Source organism: Lonchura striata, chromosome 21 (genome assembly GCF_046129695.1).
Source record: "Lonchura striata isolate bLonStr1 chromosome 21, bLonStr1.mat, whole genome shotgun sequence".
NCBI lineage: Eukaryota > Metazoa > Chordata > Aves > Passeriformes > Estrildidae > Lonchura > Lonchura striata.
In genome coordinates this window covers 1914659-1934442 of record NC_134623.1, presented here as the reverse complement: position 1 = coordinate 1934442, position 19784 = coordinate 1914659, and the positions used below count along the sequence as shown (strand labels likewise).

The 19784-nt window shown below is 57.4% G+C and overlaps 1 protein-coding gene across 1 annotated transcript in view; it reads left to right on the top strand.

Moving 5' to 3' along the window:
• The first annotated feature begins 12126 nt into the window (after nt 1-12126).
• WIZ (WIZ zinc finger) overlaps nt 12127-19784 on the top strand; it is a 36365-nt gene continuing 28707 nt past the window's right edge. Inside the window, exons 1-3 of the mRNA XM_077787679.1 lie at nt 12127-12147; nt 14937-15145; nt 16328-18267. Of these exons, the coding sequence (XP_077643805.1) occupies nt 12127-12147; nt 14937-15145; nt 16328-18267 (2170 nt within the window). The remainder of the gene's footprint in view (nt 12148-14936; nt 15146-16327; nt 18268-19784) is intronic.

The window sequence follows — 19784 nt, the reverse complement described above, 5'->3', positions numbered from 1 at the left end:
CACTTTTGGGATTTTTATTTTTTTGGGATTGCTGTCATTCCCACTTTTGGGATCTTCATTTCTTTGGGATTGCTGTCATTCCCACTTTTGGGATTTTTATTTCTTTGGGATTGCTGTCATTCCCACTTTTGGGATCTTCATTTCTTTGGGATTGCTGTCATTCCCACTTTTGGGATCTTCATTTCTTTGGGATTGCTGTCATTCCCACTTTTGGGATCTTCATTTCTTTGGGATTGCTGTCATTCCCACTTTTTGGGATCTTTATTTCTTTGGGATTGCTGTCATTCCCACTTTTGGGATTTTTATTTCTTTGGGATTGCTGTCATTCCCACTTTTGGGATCTTCATTTCTTTGGGATTGCTGTCATTCCCACTTTTGGGATATTCATTTCTTTGGGATTGCTGTCCTTCCCACTTTTGGGATCTTCATTTCTTTGGGATTGCTGTCATTCCCACTTTTGGGATCTTCGTTTTTTTGGGATTGCTGTCATTCCCACTTTTGGGATTTTCATTTCTTTGGGATTGCTGTCATTCCCACTTTTGGGATTTTCATTTCTTTGGGATTGCTGTCATTCCCACTTTTGGGATTTTTATTTTTTTGGGATTGCTGTCATTCCCACTTTTGGGATTTTTATTTCTTTGGGATTGCTGTCATTCCCACTTTTTGGATCTTCGTTTTTTTGGGATTGCTGTCATTCCCACTTTTTGGATCTTCGTTTCTTTGGGATTGCTGTCATTCCCACTTTTGGGATTTTTATTTCTTTGGGATTGCTGTCATTCCCACTTTTGGGATCTTCATTTCTTTGGGATTGCTGTCATTCCCACTTTTGGGATTTTTATTTCTTTGGGATTGCTGTCATTCCCACTTTTGGGATCTTCATTTCTTTGGGATTGCTGTCATTCCCACTTTTTGGGATCATCATTTCTTTGGGATTGCTGTCATTCCCACTTTTTGGATTTTTATTTTTTTGGGATTGCTGTCATTCCCACTTTTGGGATCTTCATTTCTTTGGGATTGCTGTCATTCCCACTTTTGGGATTTTTATTTTTTTGGGATTGCTGTCATTCCCACTTTTGGGATCTTCATTTCTTTGGGATTGCTGTCATTCCCACTTTTGGGATTTTTATTTCTTTGGGATTGCTGTCATTCCCACTTTTGGGATTTTTATTTCTTTGGGATTGCTGTCATTCCCACTTTTTGGGATTTTTATTTCTTTGGGATTGCTGTCATTCCCACTTTTTGGGATCTTCATTTCTTTGGGATTGCTGTCATTCCCACTTTTGGGATGCTCACCCCTTGCCGTTCCGCGCGGGCTCCGTGGTTTTGGTGGCCCTCCCTCACCCTCTGCCCTTCCCCGCAGGTCGTGCCGGCGCCGCGCCATGGACCCGAGCGGCGCGGCCTTGGCGGCGCGCCTCGGCGGCGCCGACGGAACCGTCCCGACGCCGCCGGCGCCCGGCCCCGGCGCCTTCGACGCCTTCGCCGACGCCTTCGACGCCTTCCCCGCACGTGCCGGGGAGCCCGGCTGCCGCCACGACACCGACGCCGGCACCGCGGAGCCCGGCTGCCGCCGCGACGCCGACACTGACACCACAGAACCGTTCTACGGCACCGCGGAGCCCGGCTGCCGCCGCGACACCGACACCGACACCGCGGAACCGTTCTACGGCGCCGGGGAGCCCGGCTGCCGCCGTGACGCCGCGGAACCGTTCTACGGCACCGAGGAGCCCGGCTGCCACCACAACGCCGACACCACAGAACCGTTCTACGGCACCGGGGAGCCCGGCTGCCGCCGCAACACCGACACCGGCACCACGGAACCGTTCTACAGCGCCGGGGAGCCCGGCTGCCGCCGCGACACCGACGCCAACGCCACGGAACCGTTCTACGGCGCCGGGGAGCCCGGCTGCCGCCGCGACGCCAACACCGACGCCACGGAACCGTTCTACGGCGCCGGGGAGCCCGGCTGCCGCCGCAACGCCGACACCGACACCACGGAACCGTTCTACGGCACCGGGGAGCCCGGCTGCCGCCACGACGCCGACGAAGAGCCCGGCTTCTTCTCCCCGGCGGCCCGGCACGAGCCCGGCGTGGCCCTGGAATCGCACGACGAGGCCGGTGAGTGCCGCCGGCCGCGCCGCGCGCCCCGGCTCGGCCCCGCCGGGCCCGTCGCTCCTCCCCGGCGCCGCTTTGGGCTGGGGGTTGGCTCTCCTGGTGATGGTGTCCGTTGTTTTGGGGGTGGCGTTGGTTCTTACGGGGTGATTTTGGTGGTTTCGGGGTGATTTTGGCTGTTTTGGGGATGCTGTTGCTGCCTTGGTGATGGTGTAGGTTGTTTTGGGGGTGGTGTTGGTTCTTACGGGCTGGTGTCGGTTATTTTGGGGTGGTTTTGGTTCTTATGGAGTGGTGTTGGTGGTTTTGGGGTGATTTTGGTGGTTTTAGACTGGTTTTGGTTGTTTTGGGGTGGTGTTGGTTGTTTTGGGGATGGTGTTGCTCTCCTGGTGATGGTGTCGGTTGTTTTGGGGTGGTGTTGGTTCTTACGGGGTGGTGTTGGTTGTTTTGGGGTGATTTGGGTGGTTTTGGTTGTTTTGGGGGTGGTTTTGGTTCTTACGGGGTGGTGTTGGTTGTTTTGGGGTGATTTTGGTGGTTTTGGGGTGGTTTTGGTTGTTTTGGGGTGATTTTGGTGGTTTTGGGGGTGGTTTTGGTTCTTATTGGGGTGGTGTTGGTTGTTTTGGGGTGGTGTTGGTGGTTTTGGGGTGATTTTGGTGTTTTTGGGGTGATATTGGTTGTTTAGGGGGTGGTTTTGGTTCTTATGGGGTGGTTTTTGTTGTTTTGGGGTGATTTTGGTGGTTTTGGGGTGGTTTTGGTTGTTTTGGGGGTGGTTTTGGTTCTTATGGAGTGGTTTTGGTTGTTTTGGGGTGGTGTTGGTGGTTTTGGGGATGGTGTTGCTGTCTTGGGGATGGTGTCGATTGTTTTGGGGGTGGTGTTGGTGGTTTTGGGGTGATTTTGGTTGTTTTGGGGTGGTTTTGGTTGTTTTGGGGATGCTGTTGCTGTTTTGGGGATGGTTTTGCTGTTTTGGGGGGATTTTCGTTGTTTTGGGGAACTGTGGTTGTCTTGGGGGTGATGTTGCTGTTTTTGGGGTGATTTTGGTTGTTTTGGGCTGGTTTTTCTGGTTTTGGGTTGATTTTGGCGGTTTTGGGGTGATGTTGGTTGTTTTGGTGATGGTGTTGCTGTCTGGGGAAGCTGTTGGTTGTTTTGGGGGTGGTTTTGCTGGTTTTGGGTTGATTTTGGGGGTCGTGTTGATTGTTTTCGGGATGCTGTTGCTGTTTTGGGGGTGGTGTTGTGGTTTTGGGGTAATTTTGGTTGTTTTGGGGATGCTGTTGCTGTTTTTGGGGTGGTTTTGCTGTTTTTGGGGTAATTTTGGTTGTTTTGGGGGTCGTTTTGGTTGGTTTGGGGATGGCGGTGGGTCTCTCTTGGTCGTGGTTCTCCTCGTTATGGTGTTGGTTGTTTTGGTGATGCTGTTGCTGTCTTGGTGATGGTGTCGGTTGTTTTGGGGTGGTTTTGGTTGTTTTGGGGTGGTTTTGGTTGTTTTGGGGATGCTGTTGCTGTCTTGGTGATGGTGTCGGTTGTTTTGGGGTGGTTTTGGTTGTTTTGGGGTGATTTTGGTTGTTTTGGGGAAGCTGTTGCTGTTTTGGGGGGGTTTTGCTGGTTTTGGGGTGATTTTGGTTGTTTTGGGGAAGCTGTTGCTGTTTTGGGGGGGGTTTTGCTGTTTTTGGGGTGATTTTGGTTGTTCTGGGGTGGTGTTGCTGTTTTGGGGGGGGTCTTGGTTGTTTTGCGGTGGGGGTGGCAAGAGCCGCGTTTGGGGTCAGGGGGTGTTTGGAGCCGTTTTTGGGGTGTTTTGAGCCGGTTTGGGGTGTTTGGAGCCATTTTTGGGGTGTTTTGAGCCGGTTTTGGGGTGTTTGGAGCCGGTTTGGGGTGTTTTGAGCCGTTTTTGGGGTGTTTGGAGCAGTTTTTGTGGTCAGGGGGTGTTTGGAGCCATTTTTGGGGTGTTTTGAGCCATTTTTGGGGTGTTTTGAGCCATTTTTGGGGTGTTTGGAGCCGTTTTTGGGGTGTTTGGAGCAGTTTTGGGGTGTTTGGAGCCGTTTTTGGGGTGTTTGGAGCCGTTTTGGGGTGTTTTGAGCCGTTTTGGGGTGTTTGGAGCCGTTTTGGGGTGTTTTGAGCCGTTTTGGGGTGTTTGGAGCGGTTTTTGGGGTCAGGGGGTATTTGGAGCCGTTTTTGGGGTGTTTTGAGCCGGTTTTGGGGTGTTTTGAGCCGGTTTGGGGTGTTTGGAGCCGTTTTTGGGGTGTTTGGAGCCGTTTTTGGGCTGTTTGTAGCTGGTTTTGGGGTGTTTGGAGCCGGTTTGGGGTGTTTGGAGCCGTTTTTGGGGTGTTTGGAGCCGTTTTTGGGGTGTTTGGAGCCGTTTTGGGGTGTTTGGAGCGGTTTTTGGGGTCAGGGGGTATTTGGAGCCGTTTTTGGGGTGTTTGGAGCCGTTTTGGGGTGTTTTGAGCCGGTTTGGGGTGTTTGGAGCCGTTTTTGGGGTGTTTTGAGCCGTTTTTGGGGTGTTTTGAGCCGGTTTGGGGTGTTTTGAGCCGTTTTTGGGGTGTTTGGAGCCGTTTTTGGGGTGTTTTGAGCCGGTTTGGGGTGTTTTGAGCCGTTTTTGGGTGTTTGGAGCCGTTTTTGGGGTGTTTGGAGCCGGTTTGGGGTGTTTGGAGCCGTTTTTGGGGTGTTTGGAGCCATTTTTGGGGTGTTTGGAGCCGGTTTGGGGTCAGGGGGTGTTTGGAGCTGTTTTTGGGGTGTTTGGAGCCGTTTTTGGGGTGTTTTGAGCTGTTTTTGGGGTGTTTGTAGCTGTTTTTGGGGTCAGGGGGTGTTTGGAGACGGTTTGGGGTCGGGGGGTGTTTGGAGCCGTTTTTGGGGTGTTTTGAGCCGTTTTTGGGCTGTTTGGAGCCGTTTTTGGGCTGTTTGTAGCCGGTTTTGGGGTGTTTGGAGCCGGTTTGGGGTCGGGGTTTCTCCGGCGCCGGAACTTGTTCTGGTTTTGGGACGAGCAGATGGCCCCCGGTGCCTCCCAGGCCCTGATTGAATTGGGACCCACCCCAGCGAGTTTTGGGGGATTTTTGGGGTTTCTTTGGGGTGAAACGGTCTCGTTCTACGGGGTGGCTCCTCCCCCGAGCTTCTCCAATCCTACAACCCAAACTTTGGCTGGAATTCGGGATTTTGGCACCAGCAGAACCCTCCAAACCCTCCTGGAGCCCATCCCGAGGGATCTTTGCCAACTTCCGGAGTTTTTTACGGTTCTTGGAAGCCGATCCAGGAAAAACCCCGAGAGCGCCGCGCCGGGACCCCGCCGGGCACCCCGAACTCCCCGGGACGACCCCAAACATTTCCTGGGGCCGTGCTCCACCTCCGGCCCCGTTCCCGGGACTTCTCCCAAAATCGGGGTCGGCGCCCGCGGGGCCGTGCCGGGAACGGCTGAGCCAGGGGAGGAAACGATGGGATGGGCCGGGCAGGAGCTCTTCCCAAAGGATTTTGGGATCTGGAGCTCTTCCCAAAGGTTTTTGGGGGTCAGGAGCTCTTCCCAAAGGTTTTTGGGATCTGGAGCTCTTCCCAAAGGATTTTGGAGTCTGGAGCTCTTCCCAAAGGATTTTGGGGTCAGGAGCTCTTCCCAAAGGATTTTGGGGTCTGGAGCTCTTCCCAAAGGTTTTTGGGAGTCAGGAGCTCTTCCCAAAGGTTTTTGGGATCTGGAGCTCTTCCCAAAGGATTTTGGGGTCTGGAGCTCTTCCCAAAGGTTTTTGGGATCTGGAGCTCTTCCCAAAGGTTTTTGGGGTCAGGAGCTCTTCCCAAAGGTTTTTGGGGTCAGGAGCTCTTCCCAAAGGTTTTTGGGATCTGGAGCTCTTCCCAAAGGATTTTGGGATCTGGAGCTCTTCCCAAAGGATTTTGGGATCTGGAGCTCTTCCCAAAGGATTTTGGGGTCAGGAGCTCTTCCCAAAGGTTTTTGGGATCTGGAGCTCTTCCCAAAGGATTTTGGGGTCTGGAGCTCTTCCCAAAGGATTTTGGGGGTCTGGAGCTCTTCCCAAAGGATTTTGGGATCTGAAGCTCTTCCCAAAGGTTTTTGGGGTCGGGAACTTTTCCCAAATATTTTTGGGGTTGAGAGCTTGTCTCAAAAACATTTTTGGGGGTCAGGAGCTCTTCCCAAAGACTTTTGGAGTCGGCAGCTCTTCCCAGAGACTTTTGGGATCAGGAGCTCTTCCTGAGGACTTTTGGGGTTGAGATCTCTTCCCAAATTTTTTGGGGGTTGGGAACTCTTCCCGAAGACTTTTGGGGTCAGGAGATTTTCCCAAAGTTTTTTTGGGTCAGGTACTCTTCCCTAAGTTTTTTTGGGGTCAGGAGCTCTTCCCAAAGACTTTTGGGGTCTGGAGCTCTTCCCAAATTTTTTTTGGGTCGGGAACTCTTCCCAGAGTTTTTTGGGGCCGCGGGGACCCCCCAAATCCTCCTTTGGGTCCGACCTGACCCCGTGACCTCCCCCCTGCTCCTCCAGGTGCCCCCACGCCCTCGGCGCCGGCGCCCGGGGCCGATTTTCGGCTTCCTGAGCCCAAAATTCCGGCGGCGGCTCGGAGCAGCTGCCGTGCCCGTCCTGTGGGGCTAAAAATAACATCCCAACTCATCCCAAATCCCAAATCCCCTCCCGGAGCCGGAACGGGGCCACGGAGTAAAAATAAACCCGGCAGGGAAACGCCGCCAGAGCTTCGGGACTTCCCGAAGTAGGACAAGGACCGGCTTCAGCTCCCCAGTGCGCCCCAAAATCCCAAATTTCGGGCCCTAAAATCCCGAATTTCGGACCCTAAAATCCCAAATTTCGGGCCCTAAAATCCCAAATTCCGGGCCCTAAAATCCCGAATTTTAGGCCCTAAAATCCCGAATTTTGGGCCACAAAATCATGAATTTTGGGCCCTAAAATCCTTATTTTCGGGCTCTAAAATCCCAAATTCCGGGCCCTACAATCCCGAATTTTAGGCCCTAAAATCCCGAATTTTGGGCCACAAAATCATGAATTTTGGGCCCTAAAATCCTTATTTTCGGGCTCTAAAATCCTGAATTTTGGGCCCTAAAACCCCAGGTTTTGGGCCCTAAAATCCCGATTTTTGGGGTGTAAAATCCTGAGTTTTGGGCTGTAAACTCTCAATTTTTGGCCTGTAATATTCTTGTTTTTGGGCAAGTTTGGGATTATGTCCTATAGTTTGGGATCGTGTCCTGGAGCTTGGGATCGTGTCCTGGAGTTTGGGATCCTGTCCTGAAGTTTGGGATCATGTGTTGGAGTTTGGGATCATGTGTTGGAGTTTGGGATCGTGTGCTGGAGTTTGGGATCGTGTCCTGAAATTCAGGATGGTGCCCTGGACCTCAGGGTTGTGTCCTGGTGCTCGGGATCATGTCCTGAAATTTTGGATCATGTCCTGGATCCCAGGATCCCATCCTGGAGTTTGGGATCACATGCTGGAGTTCGGGATTATGCCCTGGAGTTTGGGATCATGTGTTGGAGTTTGGGATCGTGTGTTGGAGTTTGGGGTCACATCCTGGATCCTGGGATCATGTCCTGAAATCCCTCCTCACCTCCTGGATCCCCGGATCCCATCCTGGATCCTGGGATCATGTCCTGAAATCCCACCTCACCTCCTGGATCCCTGGATCCCATCCTGGACCTCAGGATCGTGTCCTGGAGTTTGGATCCCATCCTGGATCCTGGGATCATGTCCTGAGATCCCTCCTCACCTCCTGGATCCCCAGATCCCATCCTGGATCCTGGGATCATGTCCTGAAATCCCACCTCACCTCCTGGATCCCTGGATCCCATCCTGGACCTCAGGATCGTGTCCTGGAGTTTGGATCCCATCCTGGATCCTGGGATCATATCCTGAGATCCCTCCTCACCTCCTGGATCCCCAGATCCCATCCTGGATCCTGGGATCATGTCCTGAAATCCCACCTCACCTCCTGGATCCCCGGATCCCGTGCTGGAGCTCGGGATCATATCCTGAAATCCCACCTCACCTCCTGGATCCCCGGATCCCATCCTGGAGCTCAGGATCGTGTCCTGAGATTCTGGGTCACCTCCTGGATCCCCGGATCCCGTGCTGGAGCTCGGGATCATGTCCTGAAATCCCTCCTCACCTCCTGGATCCCCGGATCCCATCCTGGAGCTCAGGATCGTGTCCTGGAGTTTGGATCCCATCCTGGATCCTGGGATCATGTCCTGAGATCCCTCCTCACCTCCTGGATCCCCGGATCTGGTGCTGGATCCCAGGAGAGCCCCCCCATCCTGACCTGCCCCTCCCTTTTCCCGTGGGAAAAGCTCTCCCGGGATCTCCCGGGCGGCTCCGGGGCTCCCCCAAAGCCTCGGAGAAGCCTCGGAGAACTCCGGCGGCGCCGCGAGCTCCGGCTCCCGGGGCCGGTGCCAAGGCAAACATTCCCGCCGGGAATCCTCCCCCTCAGCTGCGGGATGAGATTCCTCATCCTGGCGGATTTCCCGCCTCGCTGGCACTGCTGGAATTTTTCCAGGAGCTTTTCCAGGAGCTTTTCCAGCTTTTCTGCCTCCGCTGCTTTTTCCCCAGCAGCTGCAGGTGCCAAAGCGCGGCCGGATTTGATTTTTCCCTGATTTTGGAGCTTTCCAGGGAATTTTGACGTTTGTTTTTCCCTTGGCCGTCGCTGACTCCCGGCTCCCACGTGATCCCTGAGCTGAGGTTCCCCATCCCTCCCGATTCCCGGGATTCCCCTGGAATTCTCGTCTGCCCCTCCCCCTCCCCTGCCCTCTCCCCCACCCAGAACTTCTCCAGATTTATTCCCAGAATTTTTCCGGGATCTGGAGCGGGCTCGGGACTCCCCCACCCCCCCGGGATCTCCCCTTCCCTGCGGATTTCTCCCTCCTGAGATGTTTCTCCTCCTCCACCCGCATCGGCTCGCTCCCGAGGGGTCTCCAAACCCTTCTGGGGACATCCCAAAATTTTCCTGGGAACGTTTTCCAGCTCCGGCGGCGGCGGGGAGGGCGCGGCCGCTCCTCCGGCAGCCGGCCCCGGGTTGGGCCTCTTTTCTTGGAAAAGCAGCGGAGCAGCTGTTCCCGGGAAGAGGAGCCGGGAGAACTCGGGGGGGACGAATCCATCGCAGTTTTTGGGTCGTTTTTTGGGGAATTTGTGGCTCCTGGAAGGGCCGCGTTGTCCCGGGAACGTCGAAGGGAGATGAGGCCCGGATCCCGTCGGGGTTGGATTTGGATTTTTCCAGCCCCTGGTGAGCGCTGGGGTGAGGAACCTCCTCCCTTTGTCCATGGATTTCCTCCAGAACCGGAGCTCGGGAGGTTTGGAGTGGCCTTGGCCAGCAGGGATTGTCCCCGGAACGTTCTGGAGCGCGTTTGGGATCATTCCGTGATGTCACCAGGTCTTCCATGGATCCACCTCATCCCAATGCTCCAATGGGGACATTCCAGAGCTCGTTTGGGAGCAATTCCGTGATGTCACCAGATCTTCCGTGGCCACCTCATCCCGATGCTCCAACGGGGACATTCCGGAGCTCGTTTGGGATCATTCCGTGATGTCACCAGATTTTCCATGGATCCACCTCATCCCAATGCTCCAATGGGGACATTCCAGAGCTCGTTTGGGATCCATTCCATGATGTCACCAGATCTTCCATGGATCCACCTCATCCCAGTGCTCCAATGGGGACATTCCAGAGCTCGTTTGGGAGCAATTCCGTGATGTCACCAGATCTTCCATGGATCCACCTCATCCCAGTGCTCCAATGGGGACATTCCAGAGCTCGTTTGGGATCAATTCCATGATGTCACCAGATCTTCCGTGGATCCACCTCATCCCGGTGCTCCAATGGGGACATTCCAGAGCTTGTTTGGGATCATTCCGTGATGTCACCAGATCTTCCATGGATCCACCTCATCCCGGTGCTCCAACGGGGACATTCCAGAGCTCGTTTGGGATCAATTCCGTGATGTCACCAGGTCTTCCATGGATCCACCTCATCCCAATGCTCCAATGGGGACATTCCAGAGCTCGTTTGGGATCATTCCGTGATGTCACCAGATCTTCCGTGGATCCACCTCATCCCGGTGCTCCAACAGGGACATTCCAGAGCTTGTTTGGGATCAATTCCGTGATGTCACCAGATCTTCCATGGATCCACCTCATCCCAATGCTCCAACGGGGACATTCCAGAGCTCGTTTGGGATCAATTCCGTGATGTCACCAGATCTTCCATGGATCCACCTCATCCCGGTGCTCCAATGGGGACATTCCAGAGCTCGTTTGGGATCATTCCGTGATGTCACCAGATCTTCCGTGGATCCACCTCATCCCGGTGCTCCAACGGGGACATTCCGGAGCTCGTTTGGGAGCAATTCCGTGATGTCACCAGATCTTCCGTGGATCCACCTCATCCCGGTGCTCCAACGGGGACATTCTGGAGCTCGTTTGGGATCATTCTGTGATGTCACCAGATCTTCCATGGATCCACCTCATCCCGGTGCTCCAACGGGGACATTCCAGAGCTCGTTTGGGATCAATTCCGTGATGTCACCAGATCTTCCGTGGATCCACCTCATCCCGGTGCTCCAACGGGGACATTCCAGAGCTCGTTTGGGAGCAATTCCGTGATGTCACCAGATCTTCCATGGATCCACCTCATCCCGGTGCTCCAACGGGGACATTCTGGAGCTCGTTTGGGAGCAATTCCGTGATGTCACCAGATCTCCCATGGATCCTCTGCGACAGGGACATTTTGGGGTTTATTTGGGATCGTTCTGTGATGTCACCGGATCTTCCATGGATCTGCTCCAATGGGGACATTCCAGAGCTTTTCTGGGATCAATTCCGTGACATCACTACCAGATATTCCACGGATCTGCTTCAAGGGGGACATTTTGGGGTTTATTCAGTGATGTCACCGGGTCTCCCATGGACCTGCTTCGATGGGGACAATTTGGGGTTTATTTGGGATCAATTTCGTGATGTCACCACCACATTTCCCATGGATCCTCTCCAACGGGGACATTCCAGAGCTCGTTTGGGATCATTTGGTGATGTCACCAGATCTTCCGTGGATCCACCTCATCCCAGTGCTCCAATGGGGACATTCCAGAGCTCCTTTGGGATCATTCCGTGATGTCACCAGATCTCCCATGGATCCTGTGTGACAGGGACATTTTGGGGTTTATTTGGGATCATTCCGTGATGTCACCAGATCTTTCATGGATCTGCTCCAACGGGGACATTCCAGAGCTCGTTTGGGAGCAATTCCGTGATGTCACCAGATCTCCCATGGATTTGCTCCAATGGGGACATTCTGGGGTTTGTTTGGGAACAATTCCATGATGTCACTAGATCTTTCGTGGATCCACCTCATCCCAATGCTCCAATGGGGACGTTCCAGAGCTCGTTTGGGATCATTCCGTGATGTCCCCAGATCTTCCATGGATCCACCTCATCCCAGTGCTCCAACGGGGACGTTCCAGAGCTCGTTTGGGATCATTCCGTGATGTCCCCAGATCTTCCATGGATCCTCTCCAACGAGAACATTCCAGAGCTCGTTTGGCTCATTCCGTCGCCGTCTCTCCGTGGCCTCGTGTCTCCGATGGGAACGTTCCAGGATCTGGGTCAATCCCAGCTTCCCGTGGGAATTTATTTGGGGTGGATTGGAGAGGGAGGAACTTCCGTTTGCCCCTTTCTTGTGGAATTTCCGCGTTTTTCTCCGGGAACGTCGGGATTGCCGACCCCGGGCGCCTTTGCCGGCCCAGCGGTGGGGTTGGACCCCCCCAGGTGCTCCTTGGAGCTGGAAGAGCCAAACTTGGGGCCGTTGGATGGATTCGGGGCCGGGCGGGGATGTGGGGAATGGAATTCCGACTTCCCCGCGTTTCCGGAGGGATTCGGGGGAGTCAAACGGCTCCGACGGTGCCGGGGACCGGAAAGTCCCCAATTTTGGGCATCTCGTGGTCGTGGGCGACCAGGGGAGGGTTGGGCTTGATCTTGGAGTCTCTTCCAACCGAAACCATTCCGGGATTCTCCTTTACCGACCTTGATTGTTCCATGGCTGAAAATTTCCACCATGGAGTTCCTCGTGGTGCCGGTAACGACCCCGAATCGGCGCCGTCCGTGGCAGGAATCCCTGGGGTTGGGTTGGGTTGGGTTGGGTTGGGTTTGGTTGGATTGAGTTGGGTTGGGCTGCGTTGGGTTGGTTTTGCTTGGGTTGGGTTGGTTTGGGTTCATTTTCATTGAGGTGGGTTGGTTCTTGTTGAGTAGAGTTGTGTTTGGTTGGGTTGGGTTGAGTTGGTTTGGGTTCATTTTTGTTTGGTCGGTTTTGGTTGAGTTGGGTTGGGTTTGTTTTTGTTGGGTTGGGTTGAGTTGGGTTGGGTTGGGTTGGGCTGAGTTGAGTTGGTTGGGTTGGGTTGTTGGGTTGGGTTGGTTGGGTTTGGTTTGTTTTGGTTGAGTTGGGTTTGGTTGAGTTGGATTGGGTTGGGTTGGTTTGGTTTGGTTGGGTTGGGTTGAGTTGGGTTGAGTTGGATTGTGTTGGGTTGGGTTGGGTTTGGTTGGGTTGGGTTGAGTTGGGTTGGGTTGGTTGAATTGCGTTGGGTTGGTTGAGTTGGGTTGGTTGAGTTGGGTTGGGTTGGTTTGGGCTGAGTTGCGTTGGGTTGGGTTGGTTGAGTTGGGTTTGGTTGGGTTGGGTTGGTTGAGTTGGGTTGGGTTGGTTTGGGCTGAGTTGCGTTGGGTTGGGTTGGTTGAGTTGGGTTGGGTTGGGTTGGGTTGGTTGAGTTGGTTTGGGCTGAGTTGCGTTGGGTTGGGTTGGTTGAGTTGGGTTGGTTGGGTTGAGTTGGGTTGAGTTGGGTTGGGTTGGTTGAGTTGGGTTGGGTTGGTTGGGTTGGGTTGGTTGGGTTGGTTTGGGCTGAGTTGCGTTGGGTTGGGTTGGTTGGGTTGGTTTGGGCTGAGTTGCGTTGGGTTGGGTTGGTGGGTTGGGTTGGTTGAGTTGGGTTGGTTGAGTTGGGTTGGGTTGGGCTGAGTTGAGTTGGGTTGGTTGGGTTGAGTTGGTTGGGTTGGGTTGGTGGGTTGGGTTGGTTGAGTTGGGTTGGGTTGGTTGGGTTGGTTTGGGTTGGTGGGTTGGTTTGGTTGAGTTGGGTTGGGTTGGTTGGGTTGGGTTGGTTGGGTTGGGTTGGGTTGGTGGGTTGGGTTGGTTGGGTTGGGTTGGTTGGGTTGGTTTGGGCTGAGTTGCGTTGGGTTGGGTTGGTTGAGTTGGTTTGGGTTGGTGGGTTGGTTTGGTTGAGTTGGGTTGGGTTGGTGGGTTGGGTTGGGTTGGTTGGGTTGGGTTGGTTGGGTTGGGTTGGTGGGTTGGTTGAGTTGGTTTGGGTTGGTGGGTTGGTTTGGTTGAGTTGGTTTGGGTTGGTTGGGTTGGTTTGGTGGATTGGGTTGGGTTGGTGGGTTGGTTGAGTTGGTTTGGGTTGGTGGGTTGGTTTGGTTGAGTTGGGTTGGGTTGGTTGGGTTGGGTTGGGTTGGTGGGTTGGGTTGGTGGGTTGGGTTGGGTTGGTTGGTTGGGTTGGTTGAGTTGGTTTGGGTTGGTTGGGTTGGGTTGGTGGGTTGGTTGAGTTGGTTTGGGTTGGTTGGGTTGGGTTGGTTGGGTTGGGTTGGGTTGGTGGGTTGGGTTGGGTTGGTGGGTTGGGTTGGTGGGTTGGTTGAGTTGGTTTGGGTTGGTGGGTTGGGTTGGTTGGGTTGGGTTGGGTTGGTGGGTTGGGTTGGGTTGGTTGGGTTGGTTGGGTTGCTTGGGTTGGGTTGGTGGGTTGGGTTGGTTGAGTTGGTTTGGGTTGGTGGGTTGGGTTGGTTGGGTTGGGTTGGTTGGGTTGGGTTGGGTTGGTGGGTTGGGTTGGGTTGGTGGGTTGGGTTGGGTTGGTTGGGTTGGGTTGGTTGGGTTGGTTTGGGTTGGTTGGGTTGGGTTGGTTGGGTTGGGTTGGGTTGGTGGGTTGGGTTGGGTTGGTGGGTTGGGTTGGTGGGTTGGGTTGGGTTGGTTGGTTGGGTTGGTTGAGTTGGTTTGGGTTGGTTGGGTTGGGTTGGTTGAGTTGGGTTGGGTTGGTGGGTTGGGTTGGGTTGGTGGGTTGGGTTGGTGGGTTTGGTTGGGTTGGTGGGTTGGGTTGGTGGGTTGGGTTGGTTGGTTGGGTTGGGTTGGTGGGTTGGGTTGGTGGGTTTGGTTGGGTTGGTGGGTTGGGTTGGGTTGGTGGGTTGGGTTGGTGGGTTTGGTTGGGTTGGTGGGTTGGAGGCCCCTCACCGGTGAGCGCCCAGCCGCTGTCCCGGCCCTGGACGGGATTTTGGGCGACGCCGTCGGTTTGGCAGATTTGGGAACCCCTGGGAGCGCCCGGGGAAATTGAGGCACAAATTCCCGCCCCGCTTCCGCCATTTTGGCTCCCAGGAACCAATTCTGGTCTGACCCAAGTCCCCGCCGGGAACGGGATGGAAACATCCCAAAAAGTCACAAACCGGGGTGAAACGCCGGGATTTTGGGAATGTTGGGGTCAAACGCTGGGATTTCGGGAGAATTGGGGTCAAACTCTGGGATTTTGGGAGAATTGGGGTTAAACTCTGGGATTTTGGGAATATGGAGCAGGGATTTTGGGAGCAGGGAATGGGGGTTTTGGGAATGTGGGACAGGGATTTTGGGAATGTGGAGCCGGGATTTTGGGAATGTGGAGCCGGGATTTTGGGAATGTGGGACAGGGATTTTGGGAATGTGGAGCCGGGATTTTGGGAATGCAGGGTGGGGATTTTGGGAATGCGGGATGGGGATTTTGGGAGCGTGGCCCCGTGCCGGTACCGGGATCTCCGGCAGCTTTCCTGTGAAACCGAGCTGGGGCTGCACCGGGGCCGTGCCGGGAGAAGCTCCGGGAGCGCCGGGGCCGTGCCGGATCTCTGCCGGGGCCGTGCCGGATCTCTGCCGGGGCCGTGCCGGATCTCTGCCGGGGCCGTGCCGGATCTCTGCCGGGGCCGTGCCGGGCGCGGCTGAGCCGGCGCTCTCCGTCTTTTCCAGAGGAGCCCGACCCCGCCCCCTCCGGAGCCGGCCCGGCCGCAGCGCACCGGACACAGCTCGGGTGAGACGGAGGGAGCGAGCGGCCGGCACGGCCACCAGGCCACCCCAGTTCATCCCAGTTCATCCCAGTCCATCCCAGTCCCTCCCAGTCCCTCCCAGTTCCATTCCAGTCCATCCCAGTTCCCTCCCAGTTCCCTCCCAGTCCATCCCAGTCCCTCCCAGTCCCTCCCAGTTCCATTCCAGTCCATCCCAGTCCCTCCCAGTCCCTCCCAGTTCCCTCCCAGTCCATCCCAGTCCCTCCCAGTCCCTCCCAGTTCCATTCCAGTCCATCCCAGTTCCCTCCCAGTCCCTCCCAGTTCCATTCCAGTCCATCCCAGTTCCCTCCCAGTTCCCTCCCAGTCCATCCCAGTCCCTCCCAGTCCCTCCCAGTTCCATTCCAGTCCATCCCAGTTCCCTCCCAGTCCATCCCAGTCCATCCCAGTCCCTCCCAGTCCGTCCCAGTCCGTCCCAGTCCCTCCCAGTCCCTCCCAGTCCATCCCAGTCCATCCCAGTCCATCCCAATCCCTCCCAGTCCCTCCCAGTCCATCCCAGTTCCCTCCCAGTCCCCCCCAGTCCCTCCCAGTCCATCCCAGTTCCTCCCAGTTCCCTCCCAGTCCATCCCAGTCCATCCCAGTTCCTCCCAGTTCCCTCCCAGTCCATCCCAGTCCATCCCAGTTCCTCTCAGGCCCTCCCAATTCCCTTTGGATCCATCCCAGTTCCCCCTGGTTGTGTTTTCCCAAAATCCCACTTTCCACCCCAAAATCCCTTTCCAACCCCACAAACGAGGAGCGCCTGGAATTCCTGAGGCTCTCCCACATTTTCGTTGGGGTGGGAAGGGATGGATTTGTTCCTCTCCCAAATTTTCGTTGGGGTGGGAAGGGATGGATTTGTTCCTCTCCCAAATTTTCGTTGGGGTGGGAAGGGATGGATTTGTTCCTCTCCCACATTTTTATCCGGGTGGGAAGGGATGGATTTGTTCCTCTCCCACATTTTTATCCGGGTGGGAAGGGATGGATTTGTTCCCCTCCCACATTTTTATCCAGGTGGGAAGGGATGGATTTGCTCCTCTCCCACATTTTTATCCGGGTGGGAAGGGATGGATTTGTTCCCCTCCCACATTTTTATCCGGGTGGGAAGGGATGGATCTTCCTTCCAACCGGCGTTCTCCCAAATTCCCACTTGCCACCCCACGCTTGCCTTGCAGCCCGGCGGCCGAGGCGCCGCCGCCGTTCCCGCGGGCGCGGTTGCGGCCGCCGGCCGACGGCGCGGACGAAAGCACTTTAGACCCGGCCCGGCCGGGCGCGGCGCCGCCGGACAGCGACCGCGCCGAGCCGGCCGCCGGCGGCGCGACGGCGCCGGGATCCACCGAGGCCGGGCCGGCCGCCGCCGAGGAGCGGCGCCGGACGGAACCAAAGCAGACGGGCGCGCTCGGCGCCGAGCCGCCGCTCCGCCGCGGCGTCCGGCGGCCGGAGTGGATCTCCGGGAGCCCCGGCCCGTCCTTCCAGGAGCCGGACGGCGCGGCCGGCCGGGAAGCGGCGCCGGCGTCGCGCGGAGCCAAAGCCAAAGCCCCGGAGAGCCGCCGGCGCGCGGCCGAGCCGGAGGCGGTGGGGAAGCAGACGTGGACGGTGAACGCCGAGGACTCGGTGGAGCGGCTGCCGCCGGAGGAGCCGCGCCGGGACGAGGCGCCGGAGCCGGAGGACGCGCCCAGCGTCTTCGCCTGCGTCGAGTGCAGCATCTACTTTCGGCGCCGGGAGCACCTGCTGGAGCACGCGCTGCAGCACCACCGCGGCGCCCCGCGCGGCGCCGAGGCGCCTGCCGGCCGCCGGCACCGCTGCGCCGAGTGCGGCTGGGCCTTCGCCGAGCCGGCGGCGCTGGAGCGGCACCGGCGGCTGCACCAGGAGTCGCGGGAGAAGATCATCGAGGAGATCCAGAAGCTGAACGAGTTCCCGGACGAGGGCCGCGAGGCGCGGCTGCAGTGCCCCAAGTGCGTCTTCGGCACCAACTCCTCCAAGACCTTCGTGCGGCACGCCAAGATGCACGTCAAGGAGCGCAAGGAGCACGCCGGCAGGAGCGCCGGCCTCTTCGGCGAGCTCCGCGCCGCCGCCGGCCTCCGCAAACCCTTCGGGGCCGAGGAGCCGCCGGCGGCGCCGGCCGGCGGAGCGCCGAGCGCCCGCGCGCTCCGCGCCTTCCCGGCGCCCGACGAGCGCGTCCTGGGCGAGCACCTGAGGTTCGCCCGCTCCCGCTTCTCCTGGCGGCCCGACGGCTTCGAGGACGACGCCGACCGGCCCGGCACCAGCCGCGACTCCTACGGCCGCCTCGCCGACGCCGAGCTTTTCGGCGAACCCGAGAAGGGCTTTCCGGAGCGGCTCCCGGCGCCGCCGTGCCGGGAGGCTCCGTCCCTCTACGAGCCCGCCGCGCCCGCCTTCGGCTCGGGCCCGCCGCGCTCGGAGCCGGGCGCCGCGCCCGGCACCGGGGAGCCGCGCGGCTTCCAGCGCGCCGCGAAGGCGGCGCCGTTCCGCGCGCCGCGCCCGGCCCCGGCGCCGGCCGGCTTCTCCTCGCCCGCGGCCTTCGCCCGCCCGGCCCCGCCGCGGCGCGGAGCGGCCGCCCGGCAGCCCGACGGCGACGAGCTCCGCGGCGAGCCGCGGCGCAGCCCGACCGCCGCGGTGCCGTGGGCCGCGCTGGAGCTGAAGAGGAGCTTCGGCGCCGCGCTGCGCGCCGTGGACCCGGCGGCGGCCTCGGAGGAGCAGCGGCGGCAGCTGAGGACCACGGTGCCCGTGGTGGTGCTGGAGGAGCCGGGCGGGCGCCGCGGCGCCGGCGAGAGGCCGCGGGCCAAGGCGCTCAAGCGGAAGGCGGCGGCGGCGGAGCCGGCGCCCGAGGAGCCGCCGCCCTTGGACGTTCTCCTGCTGGAGGCGCCGCTGGAGCTGGAGGAGCTGCTGGGCTCCGAGGCGGCCGCGCTGAGGAACGAGGAGAGGAGGTGTCCCTACTGCCCCGACCGCTTCCACAACGGCATCGGCCTGGCCAACCACGTGCGCGGCCACCTCAACCGCGTCGGCGTCAGCTACAACGTGCGCCACTTCATCTCGGCCGAGGAGGTCAAGGCCATCGAGCAGAAGTTCTCCTTCCAGAAGAAGAAGAAGAAAGGTAGTTGGTGCCCAACGGCCGGCGCGCCCGCGGCGAGGTCTTCTGCTGCCGCCCGGCGTGGCTGGGGGCGCGGGGGGCTGCAGATGCACGGGGCTTGGTGGTCACCGTGGCGACCAACCCACCTGGATGTCTGACCAAGGTCTTGGTGGTCACCATGGCTACCAACCCACCTGGCTGGTCCTGGTGGTCACCGTGGCTACCAACCCACCTGGATGTCTGACCAAGGTCCTGGTGGTCACCATGGCTACAGACCCACCTGGATGTCTGACCAAGGTCTTGGTGGTCACCGTGGCTACCAACCCACCTGGATGTCTGACCAAGGTCTTGGTGGTCACCATGGCTACAGACCCACCTGGATGTCTGACCAAGGTCTTGGTGGTCACCATGGCTACAGACCCACCTGGATGTCTGACCAAGGTCCTGGTGGTCACTGTGGCTACAGACCCACCTGGACGTCTGACCAAGGTCCTGGTGGTCACCATGGCTACAGACCCACCTGGATGTCTGACCAAGGTCCTGGTGGTCACCATGGCTACAGACCCACCTGGATGTCTGACCAAGGTCCTGGTGGTCACTGTGGCTACAGACCCACCTGGATGTCTGACCAAGGTCCTGGTGGTCACCATGGCTACAGACCCACCTGGATGTCTGACCAAGGTCCTGGTGGTCACTGTGGCTACAGACCCACCTGGATGTCTGACCAAGGTCTTGGTGGTCACCGTGGCTACAGACCCACCTGGATGTCTGACCAAGGTCTTGGTGGTCACCATGGCTACAGACCCACCTGGATGTCTGACCAAGGTCTTGGTGGTCACCGTGGCTACCAACCCACCTGGATGTCTGACCAAGGTCTTGGTGGTCACTGTGGCTACCAACCCACCTGGATGTCTGACCAAGGTCCTGGTGGTCACCGTGGCTACCAACCCACCAGGACATCTGGTCAGAGATCTTGGTGGTCACTGTGGCTACCAACCCACCTGGCTGGTCTTGGTGGTCACCGTGGCAACCAACCCACCTGGACGTCTGACCAAGGTCTTGGTGGTCATGGTGCTTACCAACCCACCTGGACATCTGGTCAGAGATCTTGGTGGTCACCGTGGCTACACAGCCACCTGGACATCTGACCAAGGTCTTGGTGGTCCTGGTGCCTACAGACCCACCTGGACATCTGGCCAGAGATGGATTTTGGGGGTTTTTTTGGTTTTTTTGGGGTGGAGTTTTAGGGTTCTTGTTGCTTTTTAGTGGTCCTGGTTGGGGTTTTTTGAGGTTTTTGAGCTCCTGGTGGTTTTTGGTGGCCCTGGTCCCACCACTGACCACGTGTCCCTGTTTGCAGTGGCCAGGTTTGACTTGGGCATGTTCAGCCTGATCTTGGTGGTTTTGGGTTCCTGGTTTTTTGGGTTCTTGTTGGTTTTTGGTGGCCCTGGTTGGGTTTTTTTGGGTTTTGGTGTTCCTGGCTGGGTTTTTTTGGGTTTTTGGTGGTCCTGGTTGGGATTTTTGGGTTTTTGATGTTCCTGGTTGGG